This window comes from Podarcis gaigeae (genome assembly GCF_964106915.1).
Source record: "Podarcis gaigeae genome assembly, chromosome: 8".
In the NCBI taxonomy this organism is placed as follows: domain Eukaryota; kingdom Metazoa; phylum Chordata; class Lepidosauria; order Squamata; family Lacertidae; genus Podarcis; species Podarcis gaigeae.
This window is the reverse complement of record NC_139684.1, coordinates 26924525-26946630: the sequence shown is the minus strand read 5'-3', so window position 1 is coordinate 26946630 and position 22106 is coordinate 26924525. Positions and strand designations below refer to the sequence as shown.

The 22106-nt window shown below is 48.9% G+C and overlaps 1 protein-coding gene across 2 annotated transcripts in view; it reads left to right on the top strand.

The window, feature by feature from the left end:
* ESPN (espin) overlaps positions 1-22106 on the top strand; it is a 111968-nt gene that overhangs the window by 32194 nt on the left and 57668 nt on the right. For both annotated transcript variants that reach the window (XM_083752561.1, XM_083752560.1), the window contains exons 3-7: positions 6080-6266; positions 6734-6916; positions 9152-9283; positions 13300-13507; positions 15594-15865. In XM_083752561.1, the coding sequence (XP_083608687.1) occupies positions 6080-6266; positions 6734-6916; positions 9152-9283; positions 13300-13507; positions 15594-15865 (982 nt within the window). The remainder of the gene's footprint in view (positions 1-6079; positions 6267-6733; positions 6917-9151; positions 9284-13299; positions 13508-15593; positions 15866-22106) is intronic.

Below are 22106 nucleotides of genomic sequence, written 5' to 3'. Positions count from 1 at the left end.
ATTCCTTTTGTAAGTTGCATGATTTATGTTGCTTTGCTGCTCGTGAGAAGCATTGAAGCCCTGCTTTCTGCCCACCAGGGGGAGCAGCCTTAACTCACTGAGATAGCACATGCTCTGTGTGAACATAGTCCCAGGTGTCTCCATCTTCCCCAGCTCAGTTGATGGGAACGACCATTACTGGAAACCTTTGAGAGCTGCTGTCAATCAAAGAGGAAAGTCTGGGCCAGGTCCGCCAATAGTGTGATGGCGAACCATGTGTCAGGAGGGCCTGCATAGTTCTCTGTGGTAGTTCATGCAGAAAGGCCCAGATCCAGTCTCCAGTTCAAGTGAGGATGGGGAACCTCTGGCCCTCTAGAATGTTGGTGGTCCACATTTCCCATCATGCCTGACCATGCTGGCTGGCTGAGGCTGATGGGAGTTGGGACTCCAGCCAGCAACATCTGGAAGCCCAGATGTTTCCCACAACTGAGTTAAAGGATCTCAGAAATCAAGATGCTGGGGAAGACTGCTTTCTACCTGAGCAGCCTCCCCCAGCCTGGTACCCTCCAGCTGTTTTGCACTACAGTTTCCATTAATCCCAATTGCCAAGGGCCCATCTAGTCCAGCATCCTAGTCTCACAGTGGCTGACCAGATGTCTGTGGGAAGCCCACAAGCACAAGAGCAATCTCCCCTCCTGTGGCTTCCAGAAACTGGTATTCAGAAGCACTGCTGCCCTCTCCTCCAAGAATTTGCCTTGTCCTTTTTCAAAGGCCATCCAAGTTGGTGGCCTCCTGCAGGAGAGAGTTCCATAGTTTAACTATGTGCTGCGTGGTGATGATGTCCTTTCTTTTATCTGTCCTGAATCTTCAAACATCTGGAGATGGCACCAGGCTGCCCTGAAGAATGGCTGCTAGTCAAAGTAAACCTATGAAGCCATGTTATTTGAGTAAGATGATAAGCTCAGACTGTTGTCTTGGTTTAGATGGGACTGTGGTCTCACTTGTATAAGAGAGCTTCATACGTTCATGAGTAAAATCTGTTCTAGCCATGATCTGTTTGGTTCATGTGTACTGGCCACAGACCAGAATAATGAAACCTGAGGGATTCTTCACTTATTTCAGGGCTGAGTGCTTGCACCGTAGAAATAAATTTGCCACAGTTCCACCATGAGGCTGGAAGCCAAGTAAAAGAGGACATTAACTCCAGACTCCAAGTTCAGGAGATCTTGGCTCAAAGGCCTCACCTCAGCCATAACGGCTAAAAATGTAGAGTTTTCTTAAAAACTGGGCCTAAATAGGAAGTGGCTACCCTTTTGGGTGGGGCTAGAGGGCCACATTGGCTCATAGTAGACACACCAAAAGCCACCACCAAATTGTTTGGGTTCTTGGGGGTCATCGAAAACCTTTTGGGTGGCCGAACGTGGTCTGCAGGCAGTGGATACCCCTGATTCAAAGATTCATCATGGTGTTCTGAGCCTGTAAGATACCAAAAACCACCAGTCTTAGGGTTTATTTCTGCCCCAACTTATTTTCTGGGCGCAGCTGAATGGATGCTTTTGGGGTGGCCCTAGTCCCCTGCCCCTTGCAGGATGTATGTATGTATGTATGTATGTATGTATGTATTCAAATGACAGGAAAGAAGATTTCGACGACTTAGCATCAGGAAGAACTTTCTGGCAGCAAGAGCTGTTTGACGGTGGACCAGACTCTCTGTGATGGCATTGGGCTTTCCTTCATTGGGCTGGGTGGCGACCTGTCTGTGATTATTTAGCTGTGATTCCTGCAATGCGGGGGGTTAGAATAGATTACCCTTGGGGTACTGTCCAACTCTGCAGTTCTGTGAATCTTTTTTTTCCTTTTTAATTTTTTCTACTGAGGTTTTCCAAGTGAGCAAAAATATTTTAGGACAGCTGAGATCCGAAAGAAGCTGGTTTGGATGAACAGAGCCACACACACATTTGGGAACAAAAGGCCCACCTGCTGCACCTCTCCTATGGCTGAATAAACATCTGGCAGCATCGCACAGGGCCTTTTCTTTTGAACCGGTGGCTCACACCTGCTCCTGAAACAACATCCTTTGCAGCTGTTAGCCAAACACAAAGAGCTCTACCCATTTTGGACCCATGTACCAGCTTGGTTCAGTTTACAGTGACTTCCATTGACCTCCACAGCAACAGAGGGCATTCCAACATGCCCGAAAGAGGGTCAGAGTGGCCAGGTTGTTCCAGAGAGAGAGATCTCTTGGGTCACCCAACACCAATCCCATCAAACACAGTGGGACTAGAACTGGAGATTCTGGTCTGACAGGGTGGCCTTTCTTCCGCCCATGAGTTTCAGCGGGTCTACTCAGAGTAAAACTTGAATTGTCTGCAACCCGTTCTCTTTCAACGAGACTCGAAGGAAGGTGCCTTCAACCTAGAGGACTGCCCTCTGCGAAGTAGGGCACTGGGCCACCCGGGGCCAGCCCTCCACTTCCCTGCCTCCCCAGAGCCTGCTCTGCCACCGCCCTTCTCAGAGTTACAGCAATGAATTATTGAAAGCCCCAGCATCTATTTTGATAGCAGAGCCGAGTATTTATTGCATCTCCTCTTTAAAATATTAAACAGGTATTTATTGGGAGCGTCATAAAACGGTCTTCGTGGTGCTGCAGCCAGGCATTTGCAAATCCTTTGGGCAAATCTGAACCCAGCCAAAGCTTGCGATCCAGCTTGGAAGATACAGGGTGGTTGATCTCATTGGGGGAAATGCAGGGTGCAGATAGCTTGCATTGCCCCCAAATAAATTCCACGACAAGAGCTTCCTACTGCTGAGCTGGCAGTTCACTTATTCTGCATATTCTGTTCCACTCTCAGGGCATTGGCCCATTTGGCTCAGCATTGCCTACACTGATGGGCAGCAGCTGCCCAGTTTGCCAGACAGGGAATATTCCTGGTCCTACCTGGAGATGCCATGGAATATTGAACTTGGGACCTTCTGCATGCAAAGCAGGTGCTCTTCCACTCAGCTACGACTCCTATTCCATAATGCAACAGACAATGAAAGGGAGAAGAGGCAATTGACTAGCAAAGCAGCTCTGGCTCCCATCTCTGAGGAGCCCAACCAATTGTCCATGCCAGGAATTCAACCCCATGCCCTCTTTTTTCCTGAAAGCAGTCGCTTTTGTGTTTGCCAGTGTTGGAATGGCTGCTTCCATCAACAACCCGGGTGTCTGAACAATTCAACCTCCCTTCGCGAATCTGAGTTGCTCTGCCCCCACCTCGTGGGACAAAACTACTCCGAAACTGGTACTTAGGAGGTGCAGTAGCCTTCAGCCCTAAATGACTCGGGACCCAAAGACCTGAAAGACCACTTTCTTCTTTAAAGACCCTCTTGGGTGCTGAGTTTGGCAAAGGGAGCCTTTTGGTAGTTCCTCTGTCCTCAGAAGCTTGGGGGTGGAGATGACCTGGGAGAAGTGGGTCTTCTCTGTGTTGGCCCCTAAGCTGTGGAACTCCCTCCCCAAAGCAGTGTGCCTGGCACCCTCATCACACAGTTTTCAGAGGATGATGTAGATGCACCTATTTACCCTGTCACATTATTATTATTATTATTATTATTATTATTATTATTATTATTATATCACACTATTTCCATAGATCTCAGGGCAGTTCACAACATAAAACCACAATTAAAACCACAACAAAATACATAATAAAAATAAAGACAACCCAATAATGTTCCACAAAACATTTTAAAAGGGCACTGGATGGTAATCAGCCCAAGGCCTGGTTAAAGAGGAACGTTTTTGCCTGGTGCCTAATGGTGTATAATGAAGGCGCCAGGCGAATCTCCTTGGGTAGAGCATTCCACAGATGGGGAGCTACTGCAGAAAAGGCCTGTTCTTGTGTTGCCACCCTCTGGGCAATATAGTCAGATTTGTTTGGTCTACCAACTGATCTGAAACAAAATGCTCTTTTAAAGCAAATCCTGTGCATGTTTGGGGGAATTCAGACTCTTGACTGATTGGTGAGAGTCATCTGTCGCTCTGCCTCAAGGAACAAAAAGACCCTGTCTCATGGGAAGGAGCCTGTCTCACAAAGGTGTGTGATGATCAACCCAGAATCTGCTTCTGTTGCTGCCTCTACCTTGGTTTGCTATATAGAATTCCTCCAGCCCATAAAAATTAAAAAGAAGAAGAGTTTGGATTTGATATCCCACTTTATCACTACCCGAAGGGGTCTCAAAGCAGCTCACAATCTCCTTTCCCTTCCTCCCCCACAACAAACACTCTGTGAGGTGAGTGAGGCTGAGAGACTTCAGAGAAGTGTGACTGGCCCAAGGTCACCCAGCAGCTGCATGTGGAGGAGCGGAGACGCAAACCCGGTTCACCAGATTACGAGTCCACTGCTCTTAACCACTACACCACACTTCTCTTAACCACTACACCACACTGGCTCACAAAGAACATAAGAAGAGCCCTGCTGGATCAGGAACCCGGCCCAGCTTGTCCCTCATCCTGTGGCTGCGGAAAACAGTAAGCAGGACTTCAGCATGAGAGCCCTCTCTCCTCCTGTGGTTTCCCAAAACTGGTATTTACAAGCATTGCTGCCTCTGACCATGGATGCAGAGCATAGCCATCCTGGCTAGCCCTCTCCTCCATGAATTTGTCTAATTCTCTTTTAAGGCCATCCAAGTCAGTGGCCATCACTGCCTCCTGTGGAAAGGAGTTCCACAGTTTAACTATGCACTGGGCGAAGGAGGACTTGATTTTATCCACCCGGAGTCTTCCAGCATTCAGCTTCCTTGGATGTCCACAAGTTCGAGAGCTTCTGATTCAAAGTGGGTTGTTATCCTCTCTCTCCCCACCCTTCCATTTTCATCACTGAGTTGTTACCCTTTCCCCTCCTGTGTTTACTACTCGCCTAATCTGCTTATTTAAACATGATACGAAACTGCAGCATCCAAAAACAGCCGGTGGAAGAAGCTTAGCCTAAGCAGGCTGATTAACTTAATGACCCAGAAGGATGGGATGGCCCTGCCTGGAGCGGGGTGGGGGGTGGGGGTGGAGAGCATCAACTGAGAGCTCCTCTCTGTTTGCAGCATGGGGTACAGCACTGAGGAGAGGTGGTCTGTGGCTCAGTCTTGGAGCATCTGCCTTGCATTGAAAAGCTCCCTGGTTCAATTTCCAGGTATCTCCTGGCAGCGCTGCAGGAAAAGAAATATTTGTTCCAGAGACCCTCTCCTGGTTGCCACTAAGCAGACTTATGCTACCAGCTAATCATAATGATCAAACAGGTCAATTAGGAATGAAGTTGCTCTTTCAAGGCACCTGGTCCAAAGGGCTATTTTATAGGTCTCTGTGTGAGAGAGAGAACAACAGAGACTTAGGGAAGCTGGATGAGAGAGACGCGCTCTCCCAATCACCTTCCAGAAGTGACTCCAGCTGTTTAATTTCTGAGGCAACGCTTTAGCCCAAGCATACATGACCAACCAGATCCTTAAGAGACATGGCTAGGGCTATGCAGTCATACCTCAGGTTACAGGCGCTTCAGGTTGCGATTTCTTTTTGGTTACAGACCGCCGAAACCCGGAAGTACCAGAATGGGTTACTTCCGGGTTTCGACAGTCATGCATGCACAGTAGCACTAAATCGCACTTTGCGCATGTGCAGAAGCACCGAATCGCAACCTGCGCATGCGCAGACGCGCCGCTGTGGGTTGCGAACGCTCCAGGTTGCGAACGTGCATCCCACACGTATCACATTTGTAACCCGAGCGTCCGTTGTATACCTAACAAAGAAACTGGTTTGATCATTTTAGCAGACTCCTTTTCTATCAATATGATTCTTACTCTTATTCTTATTTACATCCTGCCTTTTTCCCTGATAGGGGAAAAAATCACAGGTTTGGAGAGGATTGCAAAAAACCCGATTTAGTTCACCTCAAACCTACAGTGGTACCTTGGAAGTCAAATGGAATCTGTCCCAGAAGTCCATTCGACTTCCAAAACATTCGGAAACCGAAGCCGCAGAAGCCACGGTGGATGTTTGGGTTCCAAAGAACATTAGTAAACCGGAACTCTTCCTTCCCACCCACTCTTCCTTTCCGTCTTCTCGCCCCTGCAGTTCGGTCAGTGCCCAAACCAAGAACGGTGCCACACCTCTCTATTTAGCTTGCCAGGAGGGCCACCTGGAAATCATCCAGTACTTGGTCAAGGACTGCGGAGCGGACCCCCACCTACGCGCCAACGACGGGATGACCCCTCTCCACGCCGCCGCCCAGATGGGCCACAACACCGTCATCGTCTGGCTGGTGAGGGCTGCTCGGGGCTGCAGCGAAGGCTGGGCATGAGAGGAATCAAAACTCGGGGCCCAGTAAGGCTGCCCAAGCAACATTCAAGTGGTCACCTATAAGCAAATTGCATTTGTTTGCATTTGTATCACAATCCTCTCCAGTGGGGCTTGCTGGAATGGAGCTTCTTGGCATAGCTGTCAATGTTTCCCTTTTTTAAAGGGAAATTCCCTTATTCCAAATAAGGTTCCTCGCAAGTAAAGGGAAAAGTTGACAGCTATGCTTCTTGGCCTGTTTTATTTCAGGGGGGTGTTTTATCCTGCCTTCTCCCTCTCGCGCTTAAAAAAAAAAATTAATTGAAAAATTTCAGCATAAAATAGAACTAGAATAGTGAAAAAAAGCAAGCAAGAGAGAAAAAGACAGAGAAGACACTTTACCATATTTACCCTATATAATATATATCCTGCCATTTATCTCTCATTCCTCAGATGAGCTTCACGGATATCAGCCTCTCCGAGCAAGACGACGACGGTGCTACCGCCATGCACTTCGCCGCCAGCCGAGGCCACGCCAAAGTTCTCAGCTGGCTGCTTTTGCACGGAGGGGAGATCACCACGGACCACTGGGGCGGGACCCCCTTGCACGACGCGGCTGAAAACGGGGAGCTGGAGGTGAGTCTGCAAGCGGTCGGCCTTGCAAGTGTCTTGTAGGGAGGGCTGGGATACAAAGCAATTTGACGGCCGGGAAGAGAAGTTGGCAGAGGGGCTGTGCAGTTGCTGTGTGGTCTGTAGGGGCAGAGAATAGGGTCTGTCCTACCCCGTAAGTGCATGGAATTTTATCCAGGGTTGCTTCTCAGGCCACATTTGCAGTATGCATTTGAAGCACTTATCATACCTCTTGCGACAACCCCAAAGAATCCTGGGAGCTGTAGCTTATTATGGGTTCTGAGAATTGTTAGGAGGCCTCTCCCATTTCCCTGCTGGAGCTACAGTTCCCAGAGTTCCCTGTCAAAAGAGATTGATTGTTAAAGTGCTCTGGGGATTGTAGGTCGCTGAAGGGGGATATGGGGCTCTCAGACCAAACTCTCAGCACCCTTACCAAACCACAGCTCCCAGGATTCTTTGGGTGCAGAAATGATTGCTTAAATTAGCATCATAATACTTTACATTGGACGCTGTGAGTGGGGCCTCAGTTCAGCCAGAAATCCCTCATTCAGCCATAAACCCACGAAATGTTGTTAGCTGGTTGCTATCTCCCTGCCTTAGCATGCAGAAACCATGTCCGTGAAACAAGGCGAAGTCTGATCTACCTTGCAGAGTTGTTGGAAAGATTTCTGAATAATGTATGTGAAATGCATAAGGCACTTTAAAAAAAGGAAACATTTACCGTATTTTTCGCTCCATAAGACGCACTAGACCATAAGGCGCACCTAGATTTTGGAGGAGGAAAACAAGGAAAAAAATATTCTGAATCCCAGAAGCCAGAACAGCAAGAGGGATCTGGCTTCTGGGATAGCCTTTGGCTGTTCTGGCTTCTGGGATAGCCGCGCCAAGCCTCTTCAGGGCAGCGGGATGACGGCTCCCCCTGCCTGGAAGAGGCTGCGCGCGGCTAAGGCAGAAGCCAGAACAGCAAGCGGGATCACTGCACAGGAGAGGCGCTGCACAGAGAGGGAGAGCTACACAGCGCCCCTTCAGCAAAGCGGGAGGAGGAACAGAAGGACCCCCTTCTGTTCCTCCTCCGGCTTCGCAGGACAGACGCCCCGCTAAAGGGGCACAGCACAGCTCTCCCTCTCTGCACAGCGCCATTCGCTCCATAAGACACACTTACATTTCCCCTTACTTTTTAGGAGGAAAAAAGTGTGTCTTATGGAGCGAAAAATATGGTAATGGCAAAAACAGCTGATGAGTACTGATGGAGCTGAAACAAGGCTATGGCGAAACTAGAGGGAGCTATCAACGTGCTGGGGTGGGGGGTGGGGCTCGTTCATGAGGTTTGCAGAAGTACAGGGTTTTGAAAAATAAAAAACAACAAAACCTCTTAGAATCATAGAATTGTAGAGCTGGAAGGGACCCTTAGGATCATCTAGTCCAACCCCCTGCAATGCAGGAATAGGCAGCTGTCCCAAACAGGGATTGAACCTGCAACCTTGACATTATCAGCACCACACTCTAACCAACTGAGCTATTGGTGTAAGAGGTTCTTATTTGCCTTAAGAGGGCAAACGACCCCAAGAAACATAGTCCGATGAGGAATGTCAAGTGTCAGCTGGAAAAATAGGCTTACTAGGTCTAATTACAACTGATACAAGAGGCAACGTGGCTAAGTGGCTGGAACCCTAAACAGGTGGACTACAGGGAGGTCCACCTGGTTTAGTATTGTCCGCACTGACTGGCAGCAGCTCCCCAGAGCTCCAGGCAGTAGTCTCTCTAAGCCCTGCCTGGAGATGCAGCTGGGAATTGAACCTGGGACCTACTGCTGAGCTGCAGCCCTTCCTGAGAATGAGCGCACATGCTTAGAGGTGAGGAAGACACGCTGCAACATTTCATTGCAGAAACCAAAGCATGAAGAATAGAGTTGTCCTTTATGGAAACAGGACTCTGTGAGGCTGGGGCAGTGACCTGGGGATATATGGGTTCTTGGCTGGGCCCCAGAATGCTGGGTAGGGACATGCAAGTCTCCCCGTATCTCCAGGTAAAATTGAAGGGACCCCAAGAGTCATCTAGTCCAACCCCCTACAGTTCATAAAAGGGAACTTTGGAGGTTTGCTGCAAAAGGAGGCAGCTCTGGGCCAGAACAAATGAATCTCTGGCATGCCATAGCTTGAGAAGAAGGCAGCCTTGTTCCTTTCGAGGCTTGGTGGTGGTCCTTCCTCCCGTGGGCTGACTGCCTTTCTCTTCTCCTCTCAGTGCTGTCAAATCCTCGTTGTGAACGGTGTAAACTTGGGCATCCGCGACCAGGATGGCTACACGGCGGCCGACCTTGCAGACTACAACGGGCACCTGCATTGCGCCAAGTACCTGCGCACGGTGGAAAACATGGTGAGAATCATGTCATGCAGGTGGCTGGCTTGCTTTGACAGGGAAGAGTGAGACCAGAGAGAAAAGGGAGAGGCAGTGATGACAAGGGCCGTTGAGAGAGATTATTCAAGGAACAATTAACTGGCTCCTTGTCCGTAACTCCCCAATTACACGCAATAGGTAAAGGTAAAGGGACCCCAGTACTGGCCGACTCTGGGGTTGCAGCGCTCATCTTGCTTTATTGGCTGAGGGAGCCGGTGTACAGCTTCCGGGTCATGTGGCCAGCATGACTAAGCCGCTTCTGGCGAACCAGAGCAGCGCACAGAAACACCATTTACCTTCCCATTGGAGCGGTAACTATTTATCTACTTGCACTTTGATGTGCTTTCAAACTGCTAGGTTGGCAGGAGCAGGGACTGAGCAATGGGAGCTCACCCCATAGCGGGGATGTGAACCGCCGACCTTCTGATTGGCAAGTCCTAGGCTCTGTGATTTAACCCACAGCGCCACCAGCATCACATGCAATAAGAGGCAGTAAAAAGGAGTCTAAGCTGGAAGAAAGAAGCTCTCAATTAACTCTGCAGGGGATCTGAGGTGCCAAGTACTTACTGTGTAGTCATCGTGGAAGGACCTTTGCTAGACGGAAGGACATTGCTGGATCACATAGCATTAAAATCCCCCATCACACTGAACAAGAGGCAATAAATAGGGCCTAAGTTGCAAGGAGGAAGCTACCACTTAACATTGCAGGAGACCTAAAGTTGCTGAGCTCTTACTGTGCAATCATCATGGAAAGAATCTTCACCAGAGGGAAGGATATTGCTGGATTATGTTAATTGCGGAACCCACGTTTCAGCTTTGCTCCTTATTTCCGTAAAACAGCACCCAAGCAATGCTAAAGGGATTTGGTGTGGAAGGAGCCTGGGAAAGGGGCAGTTAACTCTGGGATGTAGCTTACTTTGGAGGGGAATAATAGTGTGAAAGAGAGGGATGCCACCTGTTGAACCCTATTAGCCAGATTTGGGGGGGGGGGTCTGACTATGGGGAAATGGGCTTTTTCTTTGGATGCTGAAGGTTTTCAGAAGTTCTTGATGGGTAGATGCGTCACCAGACCCTGGTGCATTCAGCGCAGATGTGGAGCTGTTTTTAGGGCCAGTTTAGGCAACACTTGAGTCCATATTTCTTTTCACGAGTTGCAGTGAATGGTTTCTCTCGGAACGGCAAGGGATAAACATGGAACAATGACATGTTTAAACAGGGATTGCTGTTTCACCCGTCCATTTCTTTATTTCATTTTTTTTTTTACATTTATACCCTACCTTTCTTCCAAGGAGCTCAAGGCATTGCACAGAGTTCTTTTTTCTTTTTAAAGGGGCTCGTGTTTTATCTTCACAACAACCCTGTGAGGTGCGGTAGGCTGACTAGTCCAAGGTCACCCAGTAAGCTTCATGACCGAATGGGAATCTGAACCCTGGTCTTCCAAAACTCTAACCCAGGGGTCAGCAAACTTTTTCAGCAGGGGGCTGGCCCCTCAGACCTCGTTGGGGGGGGCAGACTATATTGGGGGGGGGAACAAATTCCTATGCCCCACAAATAACCCAGAGATGCATTTTAAATAAAAGCACACTTTCTACTCATGTAAAAACACCAGGCAGACCCTACCAATAACCCAGAGGTGCATTTTAAGTAAAAGGACACATTCTACTCATGTAAAAACACGCTGATTCCCAGACTGTCCGCGGGCCAGATTTAGAAGGCAGTTGGGCCAGATCTGGCCCCCGGGCCTTAGTTTGCCTACCCATGCTCTAACCACTACTGCATGTTGGCAATCATGAAGTGTGACCAGGGGTGCCAACTTGAATAAAATATGGGGGGGTGGCCCTTAGGCAAGTGGTGCCCCACTTAGTTGATCACATGATGCTGTGGACGCATACCATTTGAGTGACAATGCCCATCAACTTGGAGAGGGGCAGCCCCCTCAAATAATTTATGGGGGGGCCAAAACCTCCTAGGCCTCTACGAGTTGGCTCCTATGAGTGTGACAGTCATGAAATGATGGGCACAGCCCATCTGAACCATTCCTGAGCCCTAGGAGGTTCTTCGGCAGAACCAGATGCAGATAGGCACTTGTACTCCTCTGATACTGACTCTGCCAGCCGAGTTTACACCAGATCATCGTTCTGCCTTTGTGGGCCATTTGGTGTGTGTGTGTGTGTGTGTTGCATGGGGGTGACTTCAGGTGCATGGAACAGCCCTCCCTCCTTCCCTCCCTGCAGGCTCTCCCTTCCTACAGCTCCACTCTCACAGCTCCCCTGCCTCCCCATTGGGAGGACAAAAATATTTCTCGAGCAGCTGGAGGAGGCCAATGGGAGGCTGGCAGCTGGTGTGTTACCCAGGGCAGCCGGGCTAATGATGCCAAGCAGGGCTCGCAGAAGGGCTGCTGTCACTCAGCAGCCCCCCCGGGGACTCATCCAGTGCTGTTGTGTTATGCTTTCCTTGATGCCAAGGAGGTCGGACCGAAGGGTTGGGCTGCGCCAGAGCCAAGCAAGGGGACCAGGGGCTTTCCCGGGATCATGGGCAACGTAAGCAAGGGGGGGTGTCCTGGTGTGTGTGTGTGTGTGTGTGTGTGTGTATGTGTGCCTGTTGTAGGATGTGCCAAGGAGTCTCCAGGGCAAGTGTTAGTTTGGGGCATCGCATCTGGGAAAGATGTGATGCAGAATTACAGCCTGGTGGAAACCTGTGAATGGGGTAGGGGAGCCGGCCAGCCTAAATCAAGGGGTCTCTTGAAACACCCTTCAGGAACCCCCAGGTGGTGCCTCCTCCCTCTCTCCCCACTTTTCGATGTTGGCTTTAACCCCGTAATCCCCAGTTGAAGCCATCCTTCTGTTCTCCAAACTTTACCTCAGCATCAGCTCTCAAGGCTTTTGGTCTTGGCTTCTTCTTCATTTTATCATCACCGTCTTTGTATTTATACCCTGCCTTTTCATTGTCAGGGACTGATGCAAGTGAGTCAGTGTGGTGTAGTGGTTAGAGGGTCAGACTACGAACTGGGAAGACCAGGGTTCAAACCCCCACTCAGCCATAAGGAAGACCTACCTCACCGGGTTGTTGTCAGAATAAAGATGAGGAAAAGTACTGTGTACACCACCCTGAGAGAAGATGGGATATAAATGCAATAAGATGAATAAATAAACTGGGGAAATTGCAACTTTGTGGTGCTGTATAAAAATCATTTGGGGGGGGATTCTTACCCATGATTTGCCAGGTAAGGCCTCTCCAATTTGGCAAGAGTTGGCCTGTCCCCTGTCTGGGCCAGGGCGGACCCTGAAATCAGGGACAGAGCCCCTGCTTTGCATGCAGACACAGGGAGTGTGGTCTAGTGGTTAGAGCGGGGTTACCGCGCCTCGGGCTGGTGTCTCCAGCGTCGATCATGTAGCGGGCTGGAGGGCGGGGGAGCGCGTGCCCATACACACACACACTATTTCTGGCACACTTCCAACCCGGAAGTGCACCGAAAATAATGCTTGCGCATGTGCAAATAACGCTTGTGCATGTGCACAAGCTATTTCCAGTGCTCCTCTGACCCGGAAGTGCGCAGCCGCGCAGCACACCACTGGTAAGAACGGGCGGCAGGGGTCGTCGCGGGCCAGATAAACAAGTCCCTTGGGCCTTATCCAGTCCGCGGGCCTTAGTTTGGGGACCCCTAGGTTAGAGCATCAGAGTAGAACCTGGGAGAGACCAGGGTTCGAAACCTCAACACGGCCACAAAGCTCACTGAGCAACCTTGGGCCAGTCACTGCCTCTCAGACTAACCTACGCTGCAGGGTTGTTGTGAGGAACAAATGAGGAGGGGAAGAACCACGCACCCCCCCCCAGACTTCCTTGGAGGACAGAAGGTGGGGATAGAAGTTCAACCACCCAATCAGCCAGGTGGACCCATTTTCGAGGAGGGGGACACCTGAGCGTGGCCTGGTGCGCAGTGGCCCCTTTCTCTGAGCTGCTTACTCACCTCTAACTGACACTTCTGTGGCTTGCAGAGTGTGGAGCACAGGGTCCTTTCGCGGGATCCTTCGACGGACCTGGAGTTCAAGCAGCCGGACTCTGGGATGTCGTCGCCCAACACCACCATGTCTGCCCCACAAGCCCACTTTGACCTCGGGTCCCCCAGCAGCACCCTCTCCAACTACGACTCCTGCAACTCCAGCCAGTCTAGCACCGGGGAGAAAAGGAACAGTCAAGGCTGCAGTGAGTATCCCTTACACACACGTGTGTGTGTGTGTGTGTGTGTGTGTGTGTTGGGGTTTGTTCACCCTTCCCCACTTGCCATCTGTTGCAAAGTTGCTCTTGGGAAGACGTGGGAGGTGGCAGCAGGAGTGGGGGAGTTAATTCATAGCACCATCGAATTGCAGAGTTTGATCTATTTGTTTTTTATTCATCAAACTTACATGCCGCCTTTCATCTAAAGATCTCAGGGTGGTTCGCATGAAACACAAGTGAAGATTCACACCGAAACCACGAAGCAATAACCCCTGTGTCTCACAGACACATTTAAAAGACTGTAGAATATTAATCCACCAAAGGCCTGGTTGAAGAGGAATGTCTTTGCCTGGCACCTACAATATATATAATGAAGGCGCCAGGCAAACTTCCATGGGGAGAGCATTCTACAAACGGGGATCCACTACAGAAAAGGGACCTATTCCAATGCAGGAATCTCAACTGGATCATATCTGACAGATGAGCACCCAACCTCTGCTTTTCTTTCTCTGTTTTTAAAAATTTTAGATTAGTTTTCTTTGATCTTATTTTACCACGAAAAAGCTTCAACAAAATCTTATGACAAAAGGTGAAAAAAAACCCAACCTCCACTTAAAAACCTCCAATGAATTGTAGAATCGTGGAGTTGGATGGGATCACAGCTAAAGAATCCCTGGCAGACGGCCGTTCAACTTTTGTTTAAAAACCTACCATGGAGGAGAATCAGCCTTCTTTGGAGGGAATCTGTTCCACTGTTAAACGCCTCTTAACAGTCAGAAAGTTATTCCAAGGGTTTAGTTGGAATCTCCTTTCCTCTCATTTGAATCCACTGGTTCTGATTCTTCCCAGTGGAGCAGCAGCAGAAAACAAGCTTTCTCCATCTTCCATGTGACAGCTCTTTAGATATTTGAAGATGGCTCACATTTCTCATCTCAGTCTTCTCTGCTCTAGGCGAAACACCCCCAACTCCCTCAACCTGTCCTCATAAGTCTCAGTTTCCAGACCTTTTTATCATCCTGGCCACCTATACAGATCAGGGCAAAGGGAAGAGTGCCACCTTGTGGCACAGATTTGTGCTTCCTTGCCAGCCCTGCTATATAACGTTACCAGCACAGCAGCAAGCAATGCCCGCATTTCCAAAAGCAGCTATGGTTTCTTTTGAAAATAATTTCAAATAAGGACATTGCAAAGGACACTGGTCTTCCCTTTTAAAGCCACATGGGCTCAAAGGTGAGCCAAAGCAATCTTGCACTAATTGCACCTGCTGGAGACAGACAACTGGGGAAGGTTCTTGCCTTCAGGCTTTGTGGGCTTCCTGGATGTTTCTGGCTGGACACTGTAGAAAGCTGCAGAGATGCTGGAGTTAGGTGGACCCAACAGGGCTCATCTTGTGTCTCCCATATGTTGTGCACCCATTTTTGGAGACCTCTGCTACAAAATGTGCAAATTTCCAAGGATATTTCAAAGGACTGCAAATGAATTTTATTATTTCAGTCACAGACCAGTTCCAGCCCACATACAATATCAAGGAAACACAGTACGGATACTTTTGAATTTGCAATTAGGTACAACAGTGACAATACAGATACAGCAACGGTTAAAAATATATAAATTAAAACTTAGTCACTGACATATAACCTAAAATTATCATTTAAGGCCTTAATAATTATGATAGCACAGCTTGTTCCTTAAGTTTTATGGCAATCACACAGAATTTGGCTACCCTTCATGTGATTTCAGGATCCTTGTGGTCTACCAAGGATTTTAGACATTGAAGTTTGGATTCATTTGGAGGAGATTTTTGCATAGCAGAGGTAATAAATACCGAGCGTATGTCCCCGTAGAAATGGCAGCGTAACAAAGACAGTTTCTACTCGTTCCACGTATGGTTTACCCTCAAATCTGCCTTACAATAAGGCAGATGGCAGCATGTTGAATCTATCAAGGGTAAATGACCGTCTGTAGACTGCAAATGTCCAAGGGTATTTCAAAGGCTGTTTTACAGCATTGCAAATTTCAACGGATATTTCAGTCTGCGCTCTCTGTCTCTCTCTCCTCCGACTCCTTGCTCCAGGAGTTCCCGGTACGACGATCACAGATATGCAAACCTACATGGACATGCTGAACCCCGACCTCGCCCCCGGGAACAGCAAGAAGGGGGGTGAGGCCTCCCCACCCCCACCTCCAAACTTCCCGGCGCCTCCCCCGCCCCCCGACACCAAGGTGCTCCCTCCTCCTCCTGGCTACCCAGCGCCAAACCCCCCAGAGGTTCAGCACACGGCCGAGATCTACGTGCAGGCGAAGAACAATCTCCGCCATGTGGAGAGCGAAGCCCTCAAGCGGGAGGTAAGGCCAAGGATGCCGCTGGACCCTTTGGAGAAATGCTAAGCTTTGTGCCAGAAGCTCTCTTGGCTTTCTCTTGCAGTTTCTTGGTGTGGTGGAGGAGATCCCAAGCTGACCTTGAGTAGGTGGGAAGCCCAGCAGTGACATAAAGGGCACATAGGATTCCTCAGGGTTTTCAAACATAGGAAGCCCCCTCAGTCACCCTGTTATAAACCTGGGACCCTCCAGATATTTTGGACCACAGCTGGAGGGCACCAGGTTGGCGAAGGCTGTTGTGGGTGTCTATAGAGCAGTGGGTCCCAAAGCAGGCGGTGGTATTACCTAGTGGGGCACTAACAGGCAAGGGGGGCACAGAAGGTGCAAATGGCTTCGAAAAGCTGGTATCACCAGATCGAGTCCACCAGTGTTGTTGACTTAATTAAACTACATAGTTTTAACTGGATCTTAAATAAATGGTTACTGTTTTAAATTTCATTGCACTGTTGTATTGGGTTTTGCAAACGATGATTCTGAATGATGCTTTTTTAATATATTAGGGTAAGGGGCAGTGGGGATGAGTTTATCTTGGCCCAATAATGTTTTGCAACTACTGTTTTCACAATGCTTTGTTATGTTTTTGTATATGCTCTATTGGCTCAAATGTAAGGCACATTCTCCCCAAATTCTGATTGTGAAAAGTTAAAGTGTGGCTTATATTCATGACTTTACGGTATCATGGCATAAACAGCTGCCCACAAGAGCCATTGGGGGTGCGGGACAACAGCACCCATCCTGACCTCATCTTCCAAGCCTCCTCTGAGTTGCCATAAGGAAGGGGGAAGGGAGGGAAGCTGCTGGCCAAGCAGCATGGTCCCCCCGAAGCAGCCCAGGAGTGCCCAGGTTCGCAGTCCACCCACCGCTCCCAAGCCTCCCCCAGCACTGGCTTGGGGAGGTAGTGCTGGGAGGTGGTGGTGTCAGGAGGCGGGTGCACAGTGCACTCAGAACCAAGCATTGGTTTGGGGAGCAGGGTGCCAAGCACCAGTGCCGGCCATCCCCCCTTCAGGGTGGTGGTGCCAGGAGGTGGTCCACACCCGCAAATAAGCCTTGAATTTTAATAGTGCGGCTTACTTGCGGGTGCGTCTTATATTCGGGACAGTACGGTATTGGAAGCTGCCCAGAGTGGCTGGGGCAATCCAGTCAGAAGGGCAGGGTACAAATAATAAAATAATTATTATTATTACTGCTGTAGAGGTTTGAGCACATGCCTGGTTGTGCTTGTTTAGGCAAAGACTTAGGGAGCAGGTTGTTCTTCCATCTGAGATGGACCGCTTGAACACTGCTTGAAAAGTCAGGAAGTGCAGTTCAGAAGTGACGCTGGATGCACCTTTGGAGCTGAAGGCGGAGAGGACCACCTTTGGCCAGCTCCTTACTCCAGTCAGACATGCTGCAGTTACTACAACATTGGATCACTGCAGGGGTTTCATTTGCAAAATATTGGGAAAGCCTCACTGAGCCAAAACACAGCTGCTAACTTCTTGACCCTCTGATGCTGGAGCCTGTGATGCTGTACCAATTTTACCAGTCTGTGAGCCCAGTTTGTAGGGCAGGCCACTACATTTAAAGCACTACAAACCAGCTCAGGACCAGGATCCTTAAAGGGCTCTCTCCTTCTGAACATCCTGCCATATCACTTGGGCTGTCAGCGGAGGCCTTCTGCATTTCCCATCAGACCTGCATGCACTAGGCAGAGATCCTTCACCACCTTAGTTCCCAGAAGATCTGGCTGACTCTTCCTTAGGGGAAAATGCGGGTTGTTGCAGCAGGCACTTGGCTTGGCCAGTCCTTCCACTGTTCTCTTCTCCCCACTTTGCTAAGGGATTTCCTGTCTCCTCTGCTGGTTGGATGATGACCGCTGCTCTGCTTTTCCTTTGTGGGATGTTTTTGCTAATCTTAACCATCTGGAACTTCAGGGCTGGGACTGGCTGGCCTATGTAATACTTGAGTTGACTCCAGCTCCCTACAGAGACATATCCTACAGCCACCTCAGCAGGGCTTCCTGGAGCTCTCCAAGGTGCTGAATGCTCTCTGGTTGACTGGGACATTGACTGCCTCCTCTGAGAACCTTGTGACCCCAGAACTGGACACAGTCTCATGTTGTGGTATGACTCTGCACCTTGGCACAGTGTCCTCCTTGCTCTGAAATCTCCCCAACTTGTGGGTGCTCTCAGAACCCCCAAAACCTCGTCGTTCGATCAGAAATATATTTGTGAGCCTCTTGCTCCAAGTATGGAGGATTGAGACTCTTCTCAGCACTGAGCTTTCACAAGTGTTACTGGGCAAATGTCTTCCTCTATCGCTTCACACAGAGTTTACTTTCCTGGCTTGTTGCCATCCAGAAAGAATTCCCCATCGGTCCCTGCTGTGCATCCCATGCTGAGGCAGTTCTTTGCTTTCTAAGTATCTCTTCCTTCCAAATCTGTGCTGCTCCTCTGGCATCTGCCTCCTCTGCCCAAGAAGGAAAGTGCCTTCCCCACAGCTGTGAGGCTCTGTGGACACACAGTTCAGCTGGGCCAAGCCTCTGACAAGCCCCAGCTGCAGCCAGCCTCAGGCACTGAGCATGACCTAAAGGGCACCTCAGCCTGCATCAGCCTGCCCTCCCTGGACTCTTTGATCTGTGGGGGAGGTTCTTCTCATAGTCCCACGATTGAGGGAGATGCATCGGGGAGTGACATGAGACAGGGCCTTGTCTGTGGTGGCCCCACAGCTTTGAACATAAGAACAATACTGCTGGATCAGGCCAATGGCCCATCCACTCTAGTATCCCGTTCTTACAGTGGGCAACCAGATGCCTACAGGTAACCGGCAAGCGGGATCCAAGCACAAAAGCACTCTTTCCTGTGGTTTCCGGCAACTGGTGTTCAGAAGCATTGCTCTCCTGGAAGGAATTCCTGCAATTGACTTTGCTGGCAGCTTGGCACCAGGCTAAGGCCTACTATATCCGTTTGCCTGTGCTTTTCTTCTGGGTTGCCAGCGTTGGTATCTGTTGTTGTAAGGTCTGCTCCTCAAGATGATCTTAAGGCTGATCTCCAGTTGGTTTTAAGTACGTTTTATCTGCTCTGTCTGACTTGGGCTTTTTTGTTTTAGGTGTTTGTATTTTAACTGATTTGTAACATCCTCTGAAATCATACCTGAAATACCACCTCCTTCCCTACAGTCTTTCCCAGGCATTAAGATAAACAGAGGGGTTCCTCTTGGTGGTTCCACCTCTCTCAGAAGTTCAAGGGGTGGTGGTACTGGCCCAGGAGAGGGTCTTCTCCATGGCAGCCCCTAAAGTGTGAAACTCCATGCACACACAGTGGTGTTCCTGGCCCCTTCACTATACAGCTTCTGGCAAATACTGAACATGCACCCTGACCTGTGGCATATTCCGTTCTTGTGAATGGAATATGTTTCAACTGTTTTTAATTATGAATATTCATGGATTATAGAATCATAGAATTGTGGAGTTGGGAGGGGTGCCAGGGTTCATCTTTTCCAACCCCTTGTAATGCAGGAATCACAGCTAAAGAATCCCTGACAGATGGATTCTGTTTGACAACTTCCCATGGAGGAGAATCCACCACCTTCCGAGGGAGTCTGTTGTTCTGGCCAGCTCTCACTGTCAGAAAGTTCTTCCCAATGTCTATTCAGAATCTCCTTTCTTGCCATCTGAATCTGTTGGTTTGGGTCTTCACCTCTGGAGCCACAGAAAACAAGCTGGCTCCACCTTCCACATGACAGCCCTTCGGATATTTGAATGTTTGTTTTGTTTAGTCGTTTAGTCGTGTCCGACTCTTTGTGACCCCATGGACCAGAGCACGCCAGGCACTCCTGTCTCCCCACAGTTTGGTCAAACTCATGTTTGTAGCTTTGAGAACACTGTCCAACCATCTCGTCCTCTATCGTCCCCTTCTCCTTGTGCCCTCCATCTTTCCCAAAATCAGGGTCTTTTCCAGGGAGTCTTCTCTTCTCATGAGGTGGCCAAAGTATTGGAGCCTCAGTTTCAGGATCTGTCTTTCCAGTGAGCACTCAGGGCTGATTTCCTTCAGAATGGAGAGGTTGGATCTTCTTGCAGTCCATGGGGCTCTCAAGAGTCTCCTCCAGCACCATAATTCAAAAGCATCAATTCTTTGGCGATCAACCTTCTTTATGGTCCAGCTCTCACTTCCGTACATAATAATTAAATAAACCTTCCAAAGCTCAGCTTCGACCTTTGCAGATAAAACAGCCCACGCCTGCCTGACACAATCCTGTCCTTTCCCATTCCTCTCTCTTGTCTCGAGATGGTGATGGAGTGCAAGCGGTCCTGGTCCCCGCTTGCCTGTCTATGATGTGAAGCGACAGAGGGGCTGTCAGGAACAATAGCTGGTTTGTTGGCCCCACTCTTCCCGGCTGACTCACCACAACAGGCTGCAGTTAGGAAAAATTGATGGCTCCATTTGTAATTTGGTTAATTGCACCGGCCCTTTCATTCCCCCTTAGCCCTGGTTTGGGGCTCAGGAATGCGGTTCGGTTTGCAGACTCAGCAGCTTGGAAGTGGCCTGGCTGCTGTGGTGACTTTTAGACCCACAACCAGGTCCCTTTGTGGCAGACTGTGGGGGACAGGGGAAGTCTTTCCCCCCCCCCAAAAAAAAATAAAGGGAAATAAGTGGTATCTGAAGAAGTGTGCATGCACACGGAAGCTTATACCAAGAACAAACTTAGTTGGTCTCTAAGGTGCTACTGGACAATTTTTTTATATATATTTTGGAAATAAATGGTTCATTGAGTCCCTTGCGGTCTCTTGCTGGCTGCTGAAGGATTTGGAAGGCTGGCTCCTGAGTGGCAAGTGACTGAATGCAGGGATAGGGGAAGAATCAAGCCATGATGGGTGTCCTTTGCTGTATGGAGTCTCTGAGATCAGTGGCTGTGTTCTGGAAGATACAATGAGCAGAACACTCTGCACTGCAGAATGCTTGATCCTCTGATATTCATGCCAAGTCCAATCAATTCAGAGAGTTGTCTCCAACTAAGATTTACTCAGACTAGACCCAATGGAATGAAGGGACCTAAGTTAATTATGTCCATTAATTTCCGTGGGTCTGTTTCCCTCTCCAAGGGTGGCCCCATGTAGAAAGCGTTGCGGCAGTCTAGGCTGGATGAGAGCCGTGCTTGTGTAACTGTGGCAGGTCCATTTCCAAATGGGGACACAGCTGATGGATGTTGCCACTGGAGGACCTCTCTGCATTCTCTCCTCACCATCTCGCTGCCAAATATTTGGCAGGTGTAATGCACATATCCCAAATTAGATGCCCCTGCAAGGGTTAAGCGAGCCCAGCCCACTAAAACTATGTGCAATTCGAACACTGTGATAAGTAAAGCTGCACTCTGAGACCTACATAATTTCTGCACATGTTAATATTCTCCTCTGGTTTTGCATCATGTATCCTGCAACTTGCTGCTTTGCACAATTTATTCTGTGGTGCTGCTGCTGGTTATGGGAAGGGAAGCCAGCAATGGTTCCCAAATCACTGGAACATCTAATTCTTCTTCTCTGCCTGCTAAGGTTTCTACAAGCAGATTTCTATTGCGAGAGGGCTCAAAACTTGCTTCTTAAAACGGAAGCTGAATTTCGAAGAAAACCACATTTTCTTTGCCCCACATTCTACACTTTCCCCCTGCAATATACAGGTTTTCTGATACTGGTAAAGTTTTGCACTAACTCCAACAATCTGGGTAATAAGGATAGGGGAATCAAGCATCTTGGTTTTTTAAAATCCTGCAAAAGGAATAGATGAACTGAGAATTACAGAAATCCTTTTTTCACAATCACATAAACCCTTTAATGCTGGCATGTATTAAAGGTTGGACAGATCTGTCTCAGGCCTTTGTCCACTTCATTTATTTATTCACAAATCCAACTCACTCTGTTTCCACACCAATCTACTTTTATTTATTTTTTAAGGAAAGCATGGAAACGTGCATCATATGTGGACATTTCTCCAACAAACTGCATTTTTGTTATGCATGTTACCTTAAAATATGGATCTCTGTGTGTGTTTTAACCTAACCTATGCATTTCAGTGTGTTTTTGAACTGAGAACTAGCCTGCAAAATTTGGAGCAGTGCAAAAAGTGAAGGGCAGTCTGCATTTCAAGCCATGTACTGGTCATGAAGCTGCAAATCTGGTCAGCTCACTTATAAAGTCCTCAAGCATTTGTTGTGTGTGTTTTGGGGGTGGCCTGTG